This window comes from Tetrao urogallus (assembly GCF_951394365.1).
Source record: "Tetrao urogallus genome assembly, chromosome: 4".
Lineage (NCBI taxonomy): Eukaryota > Metazoa > Chordata > Aves > Galliformes > Phasianidae > Tetrao > Tetrao urogallus.
Genome location: NC_136817.1, coordinates 25,434,169 through 25,458,849, shown reverse-complemented (window position 1 = coordinate 25,458,849; position 24,681 = coordinate 25,434,169). Strand labels below are relative to the sequence as shown.

General features: G+C 39.0%; 1 protein-coding gene across 1 annotated transcript in view; it reads left to right on the top strand.

The window, feature by feature from the left end:
- The window catches only part of ANTXR2 (ANTXR cell adhesion molecule 2), a gene marked incomplete at both ends in the record, with an annotated part of 99,232 nt that overhangs the window by 23,639 nt on the left and 50,912 nt on the right, over positions 1-24,681 (top strand). The window contains 4 exons of the mRNA XM_079534877.1: positions 1,980-2,040; positions 3,045-3,140; positions 6,961-7,030; positions 23,746-23,824. Coding sequence (XP_079391003.1) covers positions 1,980-2,040; positions 3,045-3,140; positions 6,961-7,030; positions 23,746-23,824 — 306 coding nt within the window. The remainder of the gene's footprint in view (positions 1-1,979; positions 2,041-3,044; positions 3,141-6,960; positions 7,031-23,745; positions 23,825-24,681) is intronic.

The window sequence follows — 24,681 nt, the reverse complement described above, 5'->3', positions numbered from 1 at the left end:
TTGTTCCAGTTCTTCCTCCCCCCCCATTCATCAGGCACTGAGCAAATAGGGACAAGATCACTTCAAAAGTTTGTTCCTGTGGATCTAATGCTACTCTGAAGTGTAAAAAAAAAAATAATTTCTTTGAGCCTTGATATTGCCTATGGCTGGATATTTATATTAAAGCAAATCCGAAGTCTCACTGACTTAAATGGGACTGTTCACGTGGCTCAATCTTCAGAGAAATACTGAGAGAACATGTTTCTACAATGAAGGAATAAAATGCTTTGTTCTTTCTTCATTTTGTTCTACACAAAGCACTTTTTTTTTTTTTTTCTTCTCTAAAATAAGCCTGCTCTCTACACTGAAATAACAATCAAAAAGTGAAGTCCTTTTTTGGAAGCAAGAGTTGAGACCTTCAGTTAATATAAACTGCTGGAGTTGCACTGAACTCAGAGCTGCATTCTTTCCAAAGATCTCTATTGCTGCATCTCATCCAAATGCATGTGCCTGTGAGGTCTCTCTTTGCAGATTTTTAGATATAACTTAATGTTTATAAATGGTTATTGAAAGCACTACAAAAAGAATTTGTGCACAACAGTTCAGGGGGAGACAGGTGTTAGGGAAAGTGTTAAATGAGACAGGCAGCTTTTTGCTTGGAACCTGGCATTGCTGTTCCACTATGCACACTGACAAATATGCTATTATTTCTGCTGGGACTGGATACGTAGCAGCAGAAATCATGAGCAAATGAGAGTGAAGTAAAAAAGGCAACACTTGAAGGGAGGAAAAAGGAGCTAAGAGTAAGACAGTCACATTTACTGACAGATTGTACCTGGTTCTGAGCCAGCCTCTGAGAGCAAATGAAGGTACAGAAGGGACAGGACATTATGCTACAAACAGGTCCTGACCTTGAATGAATTCCATGTAGTATTATATACATATATATGTGTGTGTGTGTGTATGAATGCCTGCTAAAAATATCATATACTACAGCCCAAGCTATTTAAATACTACACAGAAGTTTTATTAAAGGAAATTAATAGCCTTTTACCAAAAAAAAAAAAAAAATAAATAAATCACACATCATTATGTGTAGGAAGAAGGCAGTAAAGATGTGTATTGTTTTCACTTGTTTAACCCTACAAGTTTCAAGTGGCTTTTCCCACCTGTACCACAGAAATACGTTATGACTTTCACATATTATGAATTAACTTAGAATTAGGAACAGTGTCCAAGACCACCTTTTGAAGCACAAATCATTCCAATTTGTCCCTTTTCTTATAATGACAGACTCATTAAGGTTGGAAAAGATTGCTGAGATCATCTAGTCCAGCAGTCAGCTCATCACCACCACACTCACAAGTGCCTTACATTCTATCCGCTGTATTTCTGCATTATTGGTAGGAGTATTTTTTGCTCCTGCCTATTGGAAGACTACTCCATAACTGGTTAGGCTGCCTGCTTTTGCTTCTCTAATACAGCAGTTAAAGAAAATCATTCCACAGAGCTCTGTTCAGTCAGGAAAATCATGCATTCTTGCTCTGCTGTACATAGAGCAGGGTGCCAGCACTTGGAATAATGTGCACTTGGCCTGACCCACAGCTTGTTGGAAGACTCCGTTTGATTGGGCTGGATTCTGGATCAGGCTCCTTGTGACTAACTTCTGGCATAATACTTAGGATTGGGTTCCATGGAAAATTAAGTTGGGAAACTGGATAGAATTTGAGGCCAAAAAATCAGACATTAGTGTTGTTTTGAAGAGTATTCCAGGTTCAACAAACTGATCCAAGTCTTACGAACTCTTAGTGGATCTGACTGTGCAAACATGCAAAAGTTTCACATGGTTCAAGGAAATGTCCTACAAAGTCAGGCACATGCAAACCAAATCTGTAGCTGTGTACTAGTATCTTCTAGGTACAAACACTTGATTTAAAATAACCTGTTTCCTCACTGAAACAGCATTCTGAAACCTATTACTATTTCCTCTATTACAACAGGTGTTGAAGCAGTCATGCACTGAGATTTTATATTTGGAACCATCCAGTGTCTGTGTGGGAGGTAAGTTCTCATGAAAAAAATAATTATTATAGGATGGATATCCACATTTTACCCAAAGGGAAACCACCCAGGTCATCTAGAAAAGGAACATCCCTCCAGAAATTCCTCAGGGACTTTTTAAGACAAAAATCAGATCCTTTTGCTGGCTCTTTTTTCCGCAGGAACTGCCTATTGAGGGCTGCTCCTATAACTTCAGTCATATGTAGGAACTCCTATTATCCATTGTATGATGTGTGCAATTAATCACGCTTTGCACTTCTGATACTTAAAGCAGTGATACATTTGTGACACTCCTATTCTTAGCCTATGGTCACCAAGTATGAATCCTAATAACATAAGTCCATATAAATGCCTGACAATATTTATAGTGCTCTGAACATGTTAGTGTGAGCAGTAAAGCATTTGACTGTTCTGGTGCAGTAAGGTGGCAATCCTTATGTAGAAAAGCTACACAAAATTATGTGTCCTTTTCTTCTTCCCAGTTTCACAATTCACACACTCTGAAACCAATCAAAAGAAGGCGGTTGCAAAATCTGCCTATTTGGATGTCTTTTAGAAACATGGATCATCTCAATGAAGTCAGTTGCCTCAGTAAACAAAGTTGTCCCTTCTCCTCTGCAAGATTTTATGCTCACAAATAGCATGGCTCTTACGCAACTCCCAGAGAAGCATTTGCGAGTAGAAACATTCTCTTCAAGAGAGAGAAGCCCAATCAAAATCTAGAGTTTCTTGCAAATAAATACCTAGATTTCTTTCCTCATGTGCAACTGAGACATGGGGAACTTACTAACACAGGTCCTGCTGTTAGTCAGAATCAACTGAGGGAACAATTATTTTCTCCGTAATGACTTAACTATGCAGTTAAGTACCAGGAATTAATTAGTAATGTTTCAAACTTAAGATACCTTCTTATGCTGAGCATCATTTATTGCTAAAAATATTTAAATTATCTCCTAAGTTGCAGTGCACTGAATAGCTGTTTGTTGTTTTCTTTTCCCCTGCAGAGGAGTTCCAAGTTGTTCTTAGAGGAAGCGGCTTAACCCTTGGTGGGAGAACTGATGGTGTTACTTGCACCTATCAAGTGAATGGAACTACCATTCGTAAGTATTGGAGTTAGTAGGAAATATAAAGGCAGATCATTTCTAAGTGATTTTTTTTTCCTACTTTTTGCCTCCTTTTCTTTAAAATCTAAACAAAGGCATGGAAGAAAGGAAGGAAAATAGGAAAACTCTGAGGATTTGCAAGAGAATGTGTGTTGTTCACATCTTGCTCAGTGATTTGAATTTGCTACCAGTTACCATTAGCTGTGACCAGCAGTTATGTGGAATAAGGTGTAGGTAACCATCTAGCTCCTAATGTACCTATGAAAAAAACACAGCCACAAAGCATGCTGACCAGTATTCCTTCTTGTAAGATGACCATGGTCAAGGAAGGCCCTTGTGATCATTCCAGAAATCAGTCTTACCCAAGGCACACATAGCTTGTTCTGAAGCATCTCCACCCACACTGTCCAGTATACAAGAGGTATAGCTGATAGATTGTCACAGGAATTTAGCAGGGCATTGGTGCCACTTCATGACACACAATCCTCTTCCTGGAACTTCTACAATTGGTAGTGTTTTTCCCTATATTGGGACATCTTCATCTGCTTAATACCTCGAGCAGCAGTCTCCTCCAGGAGACCACAGCCAGATTCCCAGATGTATAGTAGTTTCCTGGCACATGGAGTGGAATTGAGTTTCAGACAAAGTGACCATGGCATCTTTTATAGGCACTTTCCCTGTAGTTTTTTTGGAAATAATTCCTACTCAGTGTTTTTTTTCTGTTGTATTTACTATTGACCTTTAGTCAGATTTTGTAATCCTTAGCTCTTCCTCTGTTGAAATATTGTCACTGGGGAAATTTTTTTCTGCATAGGGCTCCAAGAGCTCTTAAAAAAAAAAAAAAAAAGGACAGAATGCGAAGCATTTTCTTATCTGATTAAGAATATTTTTGAAGATCTCCTTTTAGGCAAAGCTTTTTAGGCATTGGTCCTGTGTTGTTCAGTACATTAACTTTTGATGAGGCAGGAAAACTGTCAGGGCAAAGGATATGTTAGGCCAGAATCTGGATTAGTCCCATTCTGCTCCTCTGTTCCTTAAACTAGCAACATGGAGATGGTGGTGGTGAAAAAGCACCATTAACAGAAACCCCTGCCATTTTTGATATCCAGAAACTAAAGTAGACAGCTAGTGGAATTACATTTAAGCAGTATGTCTTAGAAGCAAGCCAGAATGGAAAAAATGATTAAAAAAAAAATGCATCTGTAGAAAAAAACATAACATATTCTCCCCCTACCTGATGTCTGATTTTTATATTAGCTTGTCTTGAATTCTTGTCTCATTCAGCATGTGTTTCCAGTCCATTTTCTTCCAATCTCTCCTGCCTATTAAAGACCTTCTATAGGAATAAGAAAATAGCACAGTTCTGGATAAAGAGAATCTGTGTAAAGCAATTCTGCTTTTATAAATTTTTCTTCAGTTTCAATTAAAACTGTCACCTTTGTTCCCTGTATTAAAATAAGGCTTGCTCATTGACACTTTTTCTTCGTATTAGTTTTATAGAAATGTAGTTTGAAATGTGACAAAATTGGTTCAGTTGCATATTTGTTATCCTAGTGTGCTTTTCCTACTCAGAGAAGGGGGAAAACAGGCTTAGTTCTAGGTGAAGAAAATTAATTTCATGCTCTTTAGAATGAGCAGGTGAGACATCAGTAACACAACCTTAAGATAATGACAACTTACACTCAATTTAGGTGGCTGGTTTGCAAGTCTTCAGGACTCCCTTATTTCTATTTCTGGCTTCCTTCTGACTTGTATTCAGCCACAAGCAGTTCACTTTTCTACAACTCCAGTCTGCCCAAAATAATAGCACATACCTTCATTTTTATTATTTTTTTTTTTTTTAAATGCTAGTTACTATTGTGGGCTCTCCGAATCCACTGAGAAGAGAATAAGAAACATTAGGCTTAAAACTCACAGGTGATCTAGTGTGGGTGTTATTAGGCCAGTGAGGAACATTACAGTGAGAGTCAGTTTCTGGAATAGTTTATCTTTTTAACAGCTTAGATGAAAGCCACTGACATATATTATGCACACTGCCTTCTTTAAGTGACCTTTTCAAGTGTTTCCTGACTTTAATTTCTGATTGCCTTATCATGTAGTCATTTATAGCAGTGCAACACATGCATGTCTGCTTTGCCATAGTAGGAATAGCTATGCTTGGACAGGATGAAGCCCCCAAATACTTGCTAGCATTTGATGTGGTGATTTGCAACAAGATCTTCAGGCTGCTTTTCCTTTTCTTAACTTCAGGAAAGGGTGTACCACATCCATGAAAGGAAGGGAATTGGCATAGTGATGTATTATGTGTTGCAGCATAAAACAATCTGTGACATGTACTGCCAAAGGCCTGCCATAACACACCTAGCTTCTTGTCGTCTTCATCAATGGACAACAGCAAGTGTTTACAGAATAGTATAGGAAGAAAATAAGATTGATGTGCTCCTTCCTTTGATACACAAGCTCTCTCTACAGAGCTCTAAGCTTTTTTTTTTTGGTCTCCAAAGAGACTGAAGGAGACAAAATGGTAGGAAGGGCTCTGAGCACTACTAGGAGGTGGTCCCAAGAAAAGGGAAGTTTATTCTCATGCTGTGTTCTCCTTCTTGGAAAAACAGATGTGCTCTCAGTGGAGTCCTCACCATTTGAGGTCACAATTGAGGACAAGTTCCCCTTACTGGTAGCCTGGGTTCTACTTTGAGACTAGCCTCAGAGCAAACCCTTATTTTGTCAGTTCTTCATGTTTTAAAAGATACATTTGGCATGGTTCTCTTTCTGCATTTATAAAGAACCGTTACCAAATGCTGGGAAGGAAACCTGCCAAATGTAGCTTGTGGGGTAGAAAAATAATCTATGAAACATACCATTAAGACAAAAACATATGGCAATGTGCTAATCCTTCTTCCCCACCTCACAACCAGCCCCAGATCTAGGCCAAGCAGTCAGTGCAGATTATGGTACATGAGAAATTTTCATTTATGCTACGAGCTCCTCCTTTAGCTGCCCCTGAACTGCTTGCATGTCTGCCTTGTCCTTACATGCAGGACAGAGTAATCTCCACATTCATCTCACAGATCATTCATCTCCCCTCTTCCCCTAGATCAGTAGTCCATGCTCAGACATACAGTCCTACCATAGGAAGTTGGGAGGATAGTTCTGTGAATAGGAATGGACTTTTTCCCCAGTTTAGCAATACTGGATTTACAGGAGCTCCCTTCAACAAATACCACATTCACATGTGCAAGTTTTTTTTTTGTTTGTTTGGTTTTGTTTTTTCTCCTGTTTGACTCCCTTGTCACCTTTTGGTGCACTTTTAACATATGAAGGACACCCTTGAAGGTTCACTGCTGTCTTCTGCCACCCAGTTGCAGGGACAGTGTTTCTTTTTCTCCTTTCCTTTTCATGGTTGCAGGAAAAGAATGCTGTGTTGGACAGACTGTTTTATGAGTAGATGCTTTGTAAGTCTGACAACATTCACAGATGCTGAGACCTCCCAAAAACATGAAAAGCACTGGAGAAAAATACAACTACAGCTGATGGAATACTCATTCACTGCCACGCACAGGATTTATGTTAATTGGAAGCAAACATTCACTTTCCAAATATTGGGAAATCCTAAATTATGTTCTTCTTATTATTAAATTAAAAAAAGGCCTTGAAAATAGGAAAACAGCTCTAAGAGAGCACGAGCTGACATACATCAGGCAACCAATGTAATATGGGCACACAAGCTGGGCACTGGTTTGGACTTCATAGTACACGTACGCAACACTGTCTCGTTTTAACAGTGAAGTAAATCAACTTCATGTTATTTGTTTTGCAGATGAAAAGCCAAAAAAGGTGGAATCGGAGTTTCTGCTTTGCCCTGCACCAATCCTGTATAGAAGTGGCCAGTGAGTACTTGAAACAAATGCCATCCTTTTTCAGTAGAATTAGACCCATTATTGCTGATGTTAATCATGTGGGCATTTAGCTAGAGGCAGTCTTTTGTTGTTTTTATGGGGGATGGTTTGTTGTCATGTAGGTTTTTTTGTGTTCTTGTGTTATTTCCCTGGTGTATTTGCCAGCTTTGGAATGGGCTTTAAATAGTCATCTGTGACCAAACCAATTTGGACAGTGCCTTAAAAATGAATATTCAGCCAGTTTATTAAACACTGAAAAGGTCCAGCTTGTCACAAGTTTTATGCAGATTAGCTGTTTTAACAGGGCATAATATGCTCTCTTCTGGATAATCTTTAGGCTCATTGTTAAACAGATTACATTATCACTGACACTTACAAGCTATTATTAAAATTATATGTCAAGATCTGTATCACTGCTCAACGTGTAATGATAAAGCAAGGCACTCGTTTAACAACGGCGGCAATCTCGTAACGGCACTGTGGCTAAACTGCAGCTCCAGCCTTATTCTAAGTGTCACTGGCCATGGCTCCTGATTACTTCTGGCCCTTTGAGAACTCGTTCTCCCCTCCTCCTCTCAAATTCAGATGTTCCTAGGGCTTTTAGAACCGCTTCAACTTCATTGTTCAGATTTATGAGATAGCAGCATGAAATAAAGATTCTTTAAGCTCATCGTAAGTCAGAAAACTGTGTGTCAGATCTTAGCCCCATGGGAGGAAAAGGCTGTTTTCTTCCCCAGTTTTGCAAGTAGGTCCTCTCAATTATTTGCAGTGAGGTTTTAATATTTTTGTTTGTTGCAGTTCTGTATTGCCATTTTTTGTGACGATTCTTAACAGTATAAGAACTAACGTTGCATAGATTGTGCAATTAGTTTTCTGAGCTAAGCAGTAATCAACAAGTTCAGTTGTAAGACTGTATAACAAAGCCCTAAATGCACATCTGTTTTGTGCATCAAATGACAACCGGGAGGAGAAAAGTTGGAAAGCATTAGAAGACCTCAGTGGAAGAAAGCAGGGTGAATCACTGCAAAGAGCTTCATTGCAGCCTCTGTAGCAGCCAAAGCTCATCAGCAGTGTAGGAAATAAGCACAGAGGAGAGCTACATTGGAGAACAGAAGGGGATGAGTTTTTAATTCTGTATGTCTTCTTATTGCTAAGGTTGCCTCTCACATAGCTAGGACAAAAATCAATATTTTGCATTTATCTAGCAGGAATTTTAGTACTATTTGCTGTTCCATTACACTGTGCAGCTGCACTGTGTTTGATTGAGCTGGTCTGCATGCGGTTGTGTACCAGCTGTCCAACAGAACAGCTGTAACAAACTGCTCTGCTAGCTTAAACAAACCAGCACCGTGTGCAGCTGTGAGACCCCGTTTCATCATGAGGAAGATACAATGCAGTCATTTTAGGAACACTTCCTTTCTACATGGGGTGTCTCAGTGGAGTTGCACGGCCTTACAACTGTAAGTTAGACCCCATTTATTAAACACTCCAAAGCCTGAAGATTCCAGTGCTTTTCCACACACAGTGACCAAGAGTGTGACAAGACACATGGTGTGTAAATAGCTAAACAAACGTAAAAAAAAAAAGCATGGAATCTCTATAGAAATTAAAGCACAGTAGAAGTTACTTGGAAATGCTGCATTTCCTTACTCTATGAAGCATTACTAAATAGACAACCCACCATAATGCAGCTGCACTCTAGAGGAAGCACCTAATTATGGCATACTTCTTATCAGCAGTATTTTAAGAAAGAATGCCTGCACACCACATATGGCCTTGCGCAGGTTCAGAGAAAGCTATTTCTCAGCAGTTACTATGTAAAACAGTTCCACGATCCTTTCCTGAAGTAGTTTCAGCTTTGGCCCAGAGATAAACAATTTACTCTGAAGAAGAGTGACAGCTATGAAAGATCTGTACATACTTGAACTCCTGACTTTTCATTGGCACAGCTCAAACTATTGCTGGATAACTCCCAGTAATTCCTCATGCAACAGAGCTAATATTAGTTGCTAATGTAGCAACAACCAGTCTGCTCTTTTTCTAGTGCTCATTTTAGTGGAGTTAAGTACAACACAAGCAAAGTTAGCTTTGCAATTTTTAAACCTGTAGCTCTGCTTCTTTGTAGACAGGAAAGGCTCTTACAAAAATACACTCAGATGTTTTATATTTTGAAACACTCTTAGTGATGAACTAGCAGTTTTCAAATACAGAACAATAAAGTCTACGAAGAATAGGTAAGGTCTCTAGGCTGCTGCCATTGTGCATTTCTGTTTTGTTTCCAGCTGCTGGATGCAGTTAGTTGCGAGCCTCCAAGATAGTAGTTGTAGATTTAGATTTCTCTGTTTTCAGGGTATGATGTAGGAGGCTGCTGTGGTATTCTTGCATTATGTGACAAAGTGACTGTGCTGCTTATGCTATTTAAAATATCTTCTTGACATGCCTCTTCCAAGACAGAGAAGTACATAGCTCACTTATAAGATCAGCTTTTCTAAAAGATTGGTGATTAGCTAGTAGACAATACTTACACGGATTTTTACATGACCAAGCCATTATTATAAAATAAAGTATTAAATACTCCAGAATGGAAGAGACCCCTGTATACCATGGAAAGAAGATAGAATGAGCCCAAGAAAATGTAATTTCTCTTTCATGTACTTTGAGAAATCTCATATGTTGTTAGGGCAGCTGTGTTACTAGAACCAGAATAGCATGCCAGAATGACTCAATCTCCACTAGTGACCACTGAATACTTAGAAAATTTGAGGAAAAATTAATCAATTCCACTTTATAGCTCAGGTTGGACTTGGCTGTCCAGCCATAGCTTCAAAGGAATCAAACCAGATCAGGTTCTTTTTTTTCCCCAGCTCAATTACTTTAGAGGTTCCTGTCACTGTAGAGTCACTGTACTTCAGAAAGGAACGCTCATGTCTTTGCAGTACTAGCACACAAAAAGCTTACACTGCCATTCCTCTCATTCTACGGCTTTTGCTCGGAGTTCTTTGAGTATGTGCTCTGAAAATGTATCCATAGAATTTGCTTTGCTATCTGTCTGCTTCTGTTCCTGTAAGCCAGTGGTAAAATCCCTTCCTTCAGTGCCAAGTGATCAGGACAAAACATTTATCTTAATTCCTAAACTTCTGCAAATCCACTAATCTAGTCTGCAGATGACAACAATTAAAGTGTTTAAGCTATCACACTAAAACAACATTTCACTGAAATATATGTAGTAAATATTTACACATTATATTTACTCCTACCCTCATGCATCCTTGTGCTTGGATTCTTTTGAAGCATTGGCCTTAAGATTAGCTGATAAAAATACAATGAGCATTTACCTCCAACTCCAAGATAAATAAGCTTCTTGTAATTTAAAACAGACTCTATGTTGGAACTGATGTTCAAAAAGTTTTATCTGCTTCAAAGCACCAACAAAATAGGAACCACTGGGTCGAGGGGGATCACCGCTGTCGTTTGAGTATCATGTAGTTTCCATTAGTTCCCATTTCTGAATTGACACCCTTCAAGCAAATAGCCCTTCACCCTATATAAGCTGAAATGTCCCAGAACAGCAAGAATCGCAGACGGAGAAGGACAGCAACACCATTGGTCTTTCCAGCCTTTCTGTCCCCGTGTTCAGATCACCTTGGCTTCTGTTCATGTATATTCTTTCCTATATCCTGTCCAAAATGAGCAGCTGACATTTAGAAGACTAAACAGGTTATTTTGTGTGGTATGAAGAAAAAATTTAGTGCTCGCATCCCCAGGTTCTTAGATGATTCCAGTTTCACATTATCTGACTTCAGTGTGCAGTATGCAGTTCCCTGAAAACAAAGTACACAGATATGCAGGAGAAAATCTATTGGTGATTATCAGTTTGATTTTTACATCCTGTGAGTAGTCAAAGCTCTAGGAAGAAGCACAAGCTTACAAGTTTCACAGTAGCGTTGAATATACTTCAAGTGTACATGTCTATCAGATTCCAGTAGGGAGTCACTAGGGCAAAGCATAATATAATTGGGCAAGTCTTCTGAGAATCCGAATGGAATTGGGCAATAAATAGCTCAGGCTCTTACAATGGTAAGAAAAGTTCTGTCCTAGAAAGACGGCATAGGGCAAACTGATTCTCTAGGACCGAGCACATGGATTTATGTTTGAGCTGCAGATGCCACCTTGGAACATGCTTTTAGTTGGCTGTTAACCAGATTTCTCACAGGAGGAGCCAGGGTCACTCTAGCCTTTGTTTTTCCTGGTGACAACAGCTGCTTGGCTCATTTGGCACTCAGTTGTGAATGGGATGGCAGCTTGGAAGGAGCTCAGACAGACAGCATTGTGCTATTTCTGCACTGTTAGTTCTAAAACCTTTAGATTTTAATATTTTTGGGTTTCAGTTTATCACTTCTTTGCTTTTAATCCTGTCTTTACCATTGGAATGTTTTCCCTTAGCCCTTTGGAATAAAAGGATTAGAGAGCAAAGAATCTATTTTATGTAGTACCTTCAGCATCCAGGTAACAGATTTCTTGAACTAGTTTCACTGCTCTCTGTACCTGAGTCTTCCGATTCAGAACTTTTAGATGGAAAGACTCAGTATTTTTTTTTCCATGTTTCATTCTTAGAAAAGTCAATTGCTTTCCCCTCCCCCCACTACAAAAATTCCTATAATATCAAGTAATACTCTGCTTACATGTTTGTACTGGATAGTTCACATTACCTGCCTTCGGTCTTATTTTCATTTGGGATATTAGTAAAACAAGCTCACTTTGTTTTTAATCCTTCTTTTCTATAGCTTGTGCTTGTCTGAATGCTTGTAAGATTCTCTTGCTGCCCAAATTTTGTTAGTATGATAATCTCTGAAGCACAGATTTAGGGCAGAACAAGCTGCTCTGCTTGTTTCTGTGAATCACATGCTGGGCTGAGGACAATAGGAACTAACCACAAGCTTCAAGTTAAATATGGCTTTCGAAACATCTCTTCATAGAGCCCTAAGGGAAGCCACAGTTATGCTCTGAAAGAGCTTGTAGCCCCATGCAGTTGAAGGAGTAGACTTCAAATCCAGCACACTTCTTCTGACAAATTCATATAAGATGACTTTAAAGTAAAACAAATTCCAAAGGAGTCTGTTTATGGTGCGGTTTGTAGGAAGTTGCTGCTCACTGCATTAGGACCTTGAATATTACTTACTGCAGCAATGCAGGAAAGAATTAAACTAGCTGGAAGCCCAAGAACTTGTGCCTAGCTGGCAAAGATCATCCTGCATTTGGTTTCGCCTTACAGGAGGCTCTCTCCCCATGCAAAGAGAAAGCACTGCTTCATATTTACATTTGGATGCATGAGTTATAGAAGTTTCCATTAATGTAGAAAATATCTTAGTTCTCCAGTTTAAGAGGATCATTTTTATTTATTCCAGAACCAGACTTAAGATGAAGAGCATAGGAACAAAAGCAGACAGACACTGTGAAGAAGTGGATTGTGGTGCTCTGTCCTGTAAATTACCTCATTTGTTTTTAGACAGCTGCTCTCATTCAGGAGCAGCTGAAAGGTGTTCTATGCAATGGTTGTCATGGCAGGCTGTTAACAAAGGATCCCAACTAGTTTTTCCTCCCCTTGAAGCAAGTCATGCCTTGACTCCACCCACTTCTGCTTGTGTCACGAACCTGAGAGTCATCATCTTAAAAGTGGCTTTTGAATTTTCTCTTGAGGAATGGAGCATTTTTTCCATTGGCCAGCAATATTTCTAAGCTCATTACAAAAGCAGAATGACATGTGACTGTTTGTATCTTCAGGGATATGTAGAATACACATGAAAAACTTGAAAAAGGATGGCTTCACTGCTTTGAAGTTCTTCCTTTTTCTTAGAAAAAGAAAAACTTACTTAATTTCCTTTTCTGCTCCAACACCTGTAGAACCAAAACAAAACCTACTTGCTTCCCATGTTCTGGAATACTAGCATTGTTTTCCACATAGTTAAGTCAATTCCCTAAAGCAGTGCCTTTGATGCACAGATTTCATAATTTTATATTTTTACCACTGCTCCTTTTAGTGATTGTTCACTTCCCACCTTTTTCTATAGCTGATAATGGCTCTAAAGAGGTTAAAGTGATGCTATGTAGGATGACTGATGTTTAATATATTTGCCTAATTAACTTCTGGCTAATAATTCTAACCCATTAAGTAGCTAGTTAGTATTTGTTTCAAATAAACACATCTGGTCCTGCACTGACTGGAGGTTCTGCCTGTGTGTGGGTGACAGATGTGATGGTAGTTTCCCCAGCGCTCCCCTTTAAATAATTAACACACACTGGTGAAGTCGCATTAGACAGACAGCCCCAAAGCCAGCTGCATGGTCTCAGAGCTGGATCTATGGACATGTGCCTCATCTCATTAGTCTGCTCCATCTATTTCATTCCCTCTTCTTTGAAAGCTAAGCATAGCTCTAAGAAACATCCCTTTAAATAACTTTGGATTTCTGGCTTCTGTTCTGAAAGACAGAGGAGAAGAAATAATGCTCCGGCCACCCAAGGGACAAATAGATTTGAATTCACCAGCCCTGCAGATTGATCTCTTACAAACAAAGAGCATTTGAAGAGCCCCACTCTGGTGTTTCAGGGCTTGGAGTTGCTAGGCTGGGTTTGGAAGCAACCTTCTTTGGAAAGAAACATCATCTTGCAGCAGTCCATTTCTTTGTATGGTCCATAACTCCTTGGATTGGAACAGCTGGAAATTCTTACAGTACCAAAAGCATCATGTCTCTCAACTCACTGTCATTCCATTTTTCAGATTTTTTTTCATGGGGGAAGGGGGGGTGGGCAGGGGTAAAAACCCACCCCCACCCCCCCTCCGACAGAGGAAGAATGTCATTAACAGCACTATATTTGGCAAAAGTCTAACTTGCACGTAAATTAATTCTTAAAACTTGAGTTCTTGCTTCCCAGAAGGCAAAGCAAGATTTATTCCTACTTTAGATGGTCCTTGAACCCTCATAATTCTATGTCTGTCCCATAATGGGTGACATGCAGCAGTCATTAGTTCTAGTGCTACAGGCTCAGCCTGTGACCTTTGTTTTGTAAGGCAACAACAATAGCACAGCTGCCCCTGCATAGCTGAGATCTCAAACCTGCAATTTGGCAGGAAGAACAGAACAAATTGGATAAATATACATAAACACATTGTGAAGGAAGGGAAAACAGAACAGAGTGAACCAGAGCATCATCCTACAACTTGTTTGATAAGGATGATTTAAGGAGGCATATGGTATAATTTAATGTGCTTTCAAAAACATTGGCCTGATTCTTCAAGCAAATATGAAATAAATATCTAAATTGAAAGAGCTAATACAGTATCATGAGTTCTCTCGAAGGAGGCATATGAGTGCCTTTGGAAATGCATGCAAGTGGGGGCTGGGCGTGAATGATGCACAGATTTACATTCCCCCATAAAATTATCGTTAACTTATTGTTAAGATTACACATTCCTACTTCCTTATAACACTGCAATCAAAAAAAAAAGCTGCAATGAACTAGTATTTGTACCTAACCTAGCACCCATTTCATGGCTTATCAGTTTACTCTTGTGATGACACCCCACCCTCCCATTGTAATACTTCTCAAACTGTTTCTGTCCAACACCACACTGCCTACAACGTACATACCCAAGAACTAGAAATCACTGCTGTGCTCATCCTACACTACGACCTTTCAGTGCAGCTTTATTTAGTAACTCTGTAACAATTGTAAGTTTAAAATTAGCCTTTGTCTTTCAGCATTCCTTTTTACCAGATGGAATGAAAATATGAAGTAGGCAGCACATTTAGAAATGCGTAGCTTGTTGCAAAGAAACAAGTATTTAAACGATGTCACAACTCAGTTCAGGTAGAACTCCCACATCAGCTGTATGCAAACTGAGACTCACAAATTGAAGTTATTTCCAGATCATACAGATAGACCTATGAAGTTATCTGTGTCTTTTAAAGTTTATTTTTGGAAAACCTGTAGCGTTATCAAGTTCACTGATCAGAATGTTCATTTGATTGCCTTATAAAGCATTGAGAAGAGTTGTGCATAGCTATACTGAGATGTTTCTGTTGTGTTTTTCTTTCATACAGCCAAATTCAATAGCCAAATTCACGTGCTAAATGAAGTAATTACTGATCTTTTCCGCAGACATGGGTAGAACTGCTATTTAAAGCATTATTTACCTGTATGTAGCCAACAAATGTACAGTTGAAAGAGTAGAGCAGTTAAGACAGTACTTTACAGGTGTTACAGTCGGAAAGATTATCACAGTGGAAAAAAGACAATCACAAAGAAATGCCCATCCTTATCCGAGGATCTAGGCTCACAGTGGAAAACTCCAAAAAGGAGGGATTTCCAGATAGAGATCCTTCCCCAGTGGCATTCAACCCTTAAATGGGGATTTGGATTTGGTCAGGTGAATTGCCTTCACCTGTGCTCCCACAGCTGACCCAATCGTTGCCTCAAGTGATCAATCAGTGGTTCAGGCCCCTGACTCAGATCTCAGATAATAACTAACCCCCTTCTTGGCTATGAAGGGTGAAATTCTGTAAAACGTGTTTCAAGCACAGAGAGTTAGTACCAACAAATGGAAATAATAGGTCAAACCCGCATATTTAACTTGTGTATATTTCAGTCATTTAAGAAGAAATGAATATTTACAGCAGCATAATTAAGCACCTTCTGTTTCAAATTAATAAGTTACATGTTTACTTATTTGCATAAACACAGATTTATGAGCTGTTCACCACTTGCAGGAGATGCAGGTTCAGCATGCATTTAAGAACATATATTGGCAGTTATATAGCCCAGTCTGTATGGGCTATTACAAATATACATAGTTTGAACAACACTTGGCCAGAAGAAAAAAGGAACAAATAGCACGAGGATTAAGTAAGCTTTCTCAATTATCTCAATTAAAAGACTGAGACACTTCATATTCAAGACAACACTAGCCATTGCTGTACAAAAATAGGAACTCAATAAACCCACAAGCCATTCCCTTTCAGGAACTAGTTACATACCTTAGGAAGCACTTGAAGAAGACCCAGCAGTCTATCACTCCAAAAAGAGGCCCCAGGCACCAGGATGAAAGCAGGGCTTTTTCTCTTAGTTTGCTAGTAACCCTTTTACTTTTCCATTACTGCAACAATCAAACAGTTCACTAACCCTACATCAATAATAACAGCAAACACCAAAGGGAAGGCTTGCTTCCTTTTTATTTCCCTGGGATCCTCATCAATTATTTGACTTCATTGTGCTCTCTAATTGGTAGGGTTCCATCTCCAAATTATCTAAGTTTTTATCACCTGTTTTTATTTCAGAGCCTCTGTGCTCAGGTGATCGCAGTTCTTCTCCAGCATGGATGTACTCATGGCTAATGAGGCCCATTATTTTGGTATGAACATCATCGGTCAGCATCAACAACTCTTCTTCAGGTCTTTTCTTAAGCAAGGAGGGCTGATGTGCATCTGATCCTTTCCCACCCAGAATTGATTTATTTCTTTGCAGACGCTGAGACTTGGCATTTGTTTTCAGCAGCAGCACTTTAACTGCTTCTGTCTATGTGGGCATCCTGCTCTGACAAAATTCAGAAAGAGCATGGTTGTCAATCACCAATTGCTCACACAGTACAGTCACCAGACTCTGCTCCTCAGTGATAAAGAAAATAGCTAGGGGAATGTATTCAGGTAGGAGACAAGCTGAAGTTAGGCTAGATTAGGCCTAATGTCTGTTATAAATATTAACTTCCAAAAATATTTTAGAAATACATTTAGTTTGACACAATTAGACTATAATGGGAACTATTCACAGATGGAGACATCCTCAATGAATTGTATAGGCTAACTGGCTCCTAAGACATATGGGTCCAATGTTAAGATCAGTTGTAATTTCTGACGCAGTTCTTCACGTTCCTGAATAGGGCACATAGTGTTCCCAGAGCATTAAGAAAGACTGCGTGAGCAGAACTAAGTGCTTCGTATTATGCAGTGGACATAGTATCCTGAGCTGAATTAATAGACTCATTTAACATAATAATGACATTTCATACCCAGTTACTGCAGATTCCCATGATTCCATGAGATCACATTGAGTACATTGCTGACTTCTTCCTCTTTCAAATTCGCAAGCACTTCCCAGTGGTGAAATACTTCTGTTCCTCTGCACCCTATACCATGGGAAGCCAAACCCAAGCAGGCAGTGTACTGAACGCCATGCTGAGTGAGCTAAGCAGCTGTGAGGGGATAAGGGGATTCTAAGACAACTGTCTGTAAACTTGAGTAAGGTACACCAAGGAAGGAGTAAGAGGAAAAAAAGGTGCTCATACTAATTCTATTATTAAAACAAAACAAAACAAAAATTCCAACTCTTTAAAGATTTGCATACAGTGCAGGTCTTTATATTCTTGGGAAAAAAATAAATAATTCACTTCTATGCCTGTGTGGTTGGTGAGAGGAGAACAACTAGCGTGTGTCATAACCCTAGCTGTCTTTGGTACAATTCCTGCTGACTGGATAAAACTGTTTTCTATGCTTTCCAGGCATATCTGACCATTAGTGGAAATGCAGTGAATATTTGGCAAGCAAGGTTTGTAACCCTGCTCCAAGGGACTCTTCTGTATCCTTATGCAGCTGGGGTTTTGGATTTAGGAAGAGCAGCAAAAGCATGGGTTGGAAGAACTTTCCTTCCTGGCTTAGTGCTGCCTTCTCCTACAGCAGGACTGTGTCCCTGGAGTCAGCAAGTCTGGTTTGTGGTCCTGGAGTCTGTTAATCAATAACTGGTGGAAGGATGTGCTGCTAAAGGATATTCCCCAGCAAATAATGGCACAAGGAGGTTCAGTTCACCTACAGATGTAAGTCAGGATTGGCTGGCAATGGAACTGTTCCTTTAAACTCTAAAACACAAAATACTGAATGAGGATGTGCATTTGGTCACTCCGTGAAAACTGATGAAGGGTGAAACAGCCATGCTTTGTCAGTCACGGTGTGTTCCAATTACCTCATTTTTCAGGAGACCGAAGTATGGTTATCGTAGCATCCCTTTGTGAATGTTGTGTAGGTTACAAAGCACATGGAAGTGATGGGAGTACAGAAAATGATCCTCACATCAGTTGGTCTGCCAAAGCCTTTTCCCACCACTGTTACTGATTTTTCTGTGTGTGATTTCTGCATACGTACATATATGTGTATGTACATATATGTATATACATACGTATTTATGGGGGGGTTGGACTCGATATCTCTTCCAATCCCTGCAATTCTGTGATTCTGTGTCTAGATACAGTTATACAATTGTAAATAGTAAGCCAATAATAGTGGTGTACCAGCATTACTGTTGGCTTATCAATTATTACAACATTAACTTTAATAAGGCTGTCTGCAATTCATGGGAAAAGTTGTTTTAAAAGAAGGCACCCTTTTAAGTGCACCTTTTTATTTTTCTTCTTTCTATGTACAGCATTTTAGCTATTTTAATGCTACCACTTGATTCTAAAATACCTTTATTCACCATAATTTTAATAACTTTTTGAGCAGTTGCCAGTTTAATTTTCAGTGTGTGAAAATTGGAGGTAAATTATTTATTACTTCCAGCAAATGTCTTTCACAATTTTATTTAATTTTTTTTTCATCTTTTTTAATGGGTCATAAAATGGCAGCCTTTTATTGGATGCTCATAAAGTAAGGAGCAAATGAATACTTTGCAAATAGGTGACTGTGTATTGAAATGTCAGTTGTATTTCATAGTCTTCATACCAGAGTCTTCAGACCAGAGCTGGAGTGACATATGGCAATGGGCCACGTTCCTCTTTTCTAAAAATAAAACAGCCACGCACATAAAGGAAAGAAAGAACTGCAATTGTTGGGGCTTCTCAAGTTACATTTTTGCTAAATTGTGGATAAGAGCAGCCAGTGGTCCATGATGGATGCAATTCAAAGTTGCAAGAGTATGCTGGTTAACTTGGGTCATAAAGAACATTTTTTTTAAACTCTACTAGATGAAATTTTCCAGGATTAATTCTCATCTAAAAAGTGATACTTTCTGACAAAAGACAGGAAAATCATTCCCATGCTCAGCAAGGGTTATGAGCTGCAAACAGATGTTTTTTCCTACTACAAGAAAACAAGTCTAAAAGTATGGCAAATTATACATTAGACTCATGTTACATAAAAACAATCAAACTCATGAATATCTGCACATGTTAATTATACACGGTTATTAACTCCAGTTTGCCATCTCTTTGGTTCCACTTTACTCAAGCACCAATTGGTAGAATCTTTAACAGTCATCCTCAGGGTCTGCTTCCCCTTCCCGTGTAACGGAAGTCCACAACACAAACCACACTGATCGCTTGACACCGCAGAGGTGAAGTTTTTGTTTGGGTTGCCGCAGCAACACCAACATTGGTACTTTCTGGTTCTTTGTGGGTTTTCTTCAAGGTTGACCCGAAGAGATGCTCTATTTTGCAGCAGCTTTCATAGCAGAGTTTAGCATTTATTTGCATTTTGTGCTGGTACAGAACTAGTGTAATTCCAGCCTTGCCATGCAAAAATACAGCTGTGCCAAAAACTCCATGTTACTACGTGGAAAAAGTGCCCTTGTGCATGTCACTTTGCTGTTAGAATGTGCTTACCCTCACAGTGACTTAAGCACAGTGAGGATCCAAATGCTGGCCTCATAGTACTTCTTACACTCCTGGGCTGTGACACTGACACCTCTCTCCTCTAGTCTCACTCTCAACAGACATCAGTGGAAGGAGGGACAATCCTTCTTGGGCATTTGGAAAGCAGTGAGGATACTGTGGCTAGCCACATAAATCACATAAATAATTGATGGCAGCCACAAAGACTTACAAATGAGGCACTCACTGCCTGCTGAGACATTTAAAAAAGTAATTCTGATTATTTCCACCATAGTCTTACAGCTAGCTGATCAAAATCTGCTGCTTCTTCCCTTGTGGTCTAAGTCTACCATGCAAAATCTCTTCTGTCTCATAAACTATACTGCTTTGGTCTACAGCTGACATTGCTTCTGCTTTTAGCTGCCTTGAGTTTCATTGGGACCTTATTAAAGAGTGCGATACTCACAAAATACTAACAGTCAACCATTAGAAATGATGGTGCCCCAAACTGATCATCACTTCTGCATGTCATTTTGTTTTTAGAATGTTTTCAGTTTGTGCAGAGTGCTAAGCTAAATGCCTTGCACAAGGATAGTTTACAGTAAATATGATATATTTATACATAGGGCTTTCCTTAGACATTTGTAAATATGCATATAGAAGAAACAGGGTTCTTATTTTGTTGAGCTCCTAGGAAACAGAAGTACACACAGGTAGATGCTGAACAAATGGGAAAAGTGCCCTCCTTATACCCTACAGACATGACAGTTTCAGGAAGGAAGTGGTTTTGCATGTTGACAGGTTCATCCGTTTGAAGATGAGATAATTATCTGTATGAGTTCACTCTGTAGCTTCTAGAACTGAACGAATATGATCAAGTCCTATGATAGTCTCCAATGGCTCATCCCTGCAGCTGTGTATCAAAATGGAAGCCGATACAGAAGTGGGTTGTTCCAGCTGCATGGTATCTGCGCTGAGAGCTGATGTGTTCAGTGATCCTGCTGCCTGAGATGATATTTATCAGAAATCTGACAGTGAAAGGGTATTGTGAAGCTTGGTGGTAGCGTACAGGCACACAACTATTGGTTAACTCCCCATTTTTCTAACTGTAATAAGTGATGCTGCATGAGCAGAGCTTATCAGAGGCCAGCTCTGTGTTGCAAACCCTTAATCTACTCATCTAGGCTATCTGAGCTATTATGCTGCATTCTTCATAGATTGTTGAAAGCTGCATGGTACCTGGACAGTGCTCCTTTCCTTTAGTGTGGCTGAAGATAATTTTCAGTGCAGTTTTATCAAAAGCCTTTGAGTTTCCTGCTTTGTTCAGTTTGCCAGCAAAGTACATAAAGAAAAACAACTTCATTTCCTGTTCAATGAATGATACAAGCCCTGCATGTTTCAGCTTAGACCCATCTAGCTCTCAGGGACAAATAGGGCAGCTATGAAGCACTGCTAGAGAACAACAAGTAGAGGTGCTCTATAGGTGGCAAGAAAGAACTGGTCGCAGAAACTGAAGAAAATAGCTTATGTTGCAGCAGGAGTATGATGCATGGCATGAGGAGTGAAGAGAAGAGTGACTTCTTTTGCACTAATGTGTAAGAGAGAAACGATATGGGAAATTTAACAGGGTTGATGACTAGGTTTGAAAGCTGGAACTTTTCTGGGGAATACAAAATAACCCAATACCCAAGTCACATGCCCAGGAATTCCCAGCTAGTGCTGGCAATGGCAGTCAGTCACTGATGTACCTTTCCTTGCAACCATGTTCATCTGGGACTGGTAGCAGCATGTCAAACAGCTCAACAAAGTGCCAGAGGGTAAAAACATTGTGAAATGATATTGGAAAATATTAAAATATTCCTCACCAAAGAAACCATGAGTCAGGAGGAAGGATGATTTTGCCAAGAAGCAGAGGAAACTGACTGGATAGCAGAAGAAAATCCATAGGAAATCAAGGAATAATGTTCACTTTTTAATTTAATTTAATTTAATTTAATTTAATTTTATTTTATTATTTTATTTTATTTTATTTTATTTTATTTTATTTTATTTTTAATGAAATGGGGAAGGCATCTGAAGGCAGTTTGGAAATTGGATCCCAATTGCTTGAAGTAACTGTAGTCAGATGTTCCTGGCCAAAACCAGAAGTTCTTCACCAATGCATAGGCAGCTGTTGTTGATCTCAGTGGAGTTTTGAACAACAAAAGAGTAGAGAAATGGTTCCAAGCAAGGATGAAAGAGATGAGTAAAAGCAAAAATGTGTTTAGACAGTTAAAGTATTATGGGAAATTTAAAAACAATGCACAAAATATGTAGGGATTTAGATTCACATGGTACGGTAATTTAAAAATCAAAATTACATGGTGTACTACAGCTGGATATAGCATAGTTGGAAGGCTGACCAGAATTCACACTAAGCAACACAATCCCAATTATAGCATCTGTCACCATTACTTGGGAAAGTTGACAAAAAGTATGAAGGCTGAATAGCTTTTGTACTTCAGAAACATGACCACAATGAATGCCTTTTTTTGGGTGTACTCAAGTCCAAAATTTGGTGTGGAGCCTATGGCACGTTACTCTCTGACTCATGCTTTAAAAAGACAAGGCCGAAGGGGGGGAAATGAAGTATATATGAGAACAATCTCTTCTCTCTGGATTTGGACTTCACTGAAATGTTGCATTCAGAAATACTCTCTGTGCTGTGATTTCTTCTGTATTTCTGAGCTGAGTTCAGCTTTCAGTTACACCTGTACAGCCCTAGTTAGAGCAGTGATGTGACAAAAGTGGTGATGCAAAAAGATGTGACTCTATAATGCTGAAAAGTTTACTGGGATGCAGTTCAGTGACTTGGACAGAAAATCAGTGTGCTGTGTTTATGATGTGCAAATCTTCAAAATATTAAAGAGTTGAAACATACACATTTCTTCTCTGCTTAACAAAAGGCATGGAGTGAAATCCTCTTGCACTGCACTGAAGTCAGTAGGATCGTTTTGCCAGTTACACTCAAGCAGGATTGTTATGTTAAAATTTCCCATAGCATTTCTCACTGAAATGGCAAAGTGAGAAATTGAAAATAAAATAAACAAATAAATAAAAAAGTACAACATCTAAAATTTCATCACAAACCGAAGGTTTTTTTGCAGTTTGCTTTATTTAGTTGGGAGAGAATTCAGTTAGTTTTTTTATTTTATCTGTTCTGATTCACTCACTCCTGTAGCAATTAGAAGTAAATTATTCTTTCTGTTAGATCAATTATTCATAACACAGACCATTTAAAAATGAGTTTAGTGGAAGCAACTTACTTCATTTTTACTTAAATTGAAAAAGAGATTAGCCAAATTAGTTAAAATAGCTCTGAACTCCATATTGACTAAAGCGTTTGTGCCAGCATAAAAATTGATGACATCTAAGAAGAATGCTATAAGTGATTAATCATTTTAGTTCATGGATATCTATATTTTTATTTAATTACAACTACACATAACATAAACTGTTTGAATCTAGGGAATGAAAGCCAGAGATGCTGAAGAGTCCTCTTCTGTTTAACATTCGCCATGTGTTGTTTTCTTCTAGGGTTAATTTGTAAAATGTAAACCACATACTATTTGCACGCAGTGTTTATGTACTATTTATAGAAAGTCTTGACCATTTATAATTATTCGACATTTTTATCCACAATGTCTGTGTATGACTAAAGAGATGGTTATGGAGTAGACAAAATAATGCTATTTTTACAGTTGATGCGCAGTGTATTTTATGTGGAACATTTGGGGGTGTTTTATGTTGCGTGGAATAGAGAAGGGGTGTTCTCAGCTCTCTATTGAGAAGACTGAAATTATTTTTAACAGTCATCAACACAACCCCAGAGGGACATGGCAAGCAATTGCCTTCAGTTTTAAGTAGTGTGAACCAAAGGAAGTTCGATTGGAAATGAGCAAGGATTGGTTTCTAAGGACACCTGTCTGAGAACACCCACTCCATTGAATGGAGTCTGTACGTCCCAGTGCCTCTGTAGTGTGCATATGTCTTTACTGACTGCTTTATGGCTACTGATTGTTTTTCCTTTTCATTCCAGAACTATAGAAGTTTTGGTGAGTTTGAACGAAGGGCAATCTTTCATGTCCAGCTCTTTGACAATCACCGCTTCAGAGTGTGTAAGTAAATAGAATCATAGAATCGTAGAATCATTTGAATTGGAAGGGACCCTTAAAGGTCATCTAGTCCAAATTCTCTGCGATGACATGCACAGCTAGTCAAGTTACTCAGAGCCTCATCTTGAATGTCTCCAAGGATGGGGCTTCCACCGCTTCTGTCAAAAAATAGCTCATATTATTTCATGTAAAATGTTTCTATTTCTGTTCCTATTTGATCACTGCACTTCTCCCAGAGCAGAGAACCTCAATGCATGGCAAGTCTCTTAAATGGTTGTAATGCACAAATCCACCTTACTAGAAACACACTTGTGCAGACAAATACAGAATATAGAGAATTTAACAATGAATGATTTTGAAGAATCGTGGAATCATGCATATATATATGTGTTCTAAGTAATTTTCTCCATATTTCAAAACATGCTTAGAATCTGTTTTATAACACTAGAGCACTCCACATTAGGCTTCAGATGCTTTGAATTCTTTGATAAAGTGAGTGATGAGGGCTACAGGTCCTCCTTCAACTGTTGCTGCAAGATCCATGCAGTGTGTTCCTTCTCTGTGCGGGGCTTACGTTTTTCTATAGCCTGCAAATTGTGTTTTGCTAAATTTATTACACCAAATTACATTACTGAAGTGTGCAGCTGTGGCTTTCAAATACTGGGAAGTGTCCATGCCAATAGAGACCTGCTCACTGTAAGCATACTATGAACCAGGCGTGACACGGTCACCTGGGGCCCATCCCAGAACATCTCTACTTCAGAAGATCCATGGAAGCAGATTGAAGCTGAGGAGTGTGACTTCTGTGCAGCTTTCCCATCAGGCACAGAAGCACATAGAACAGTGCCTTCTGCTCATCA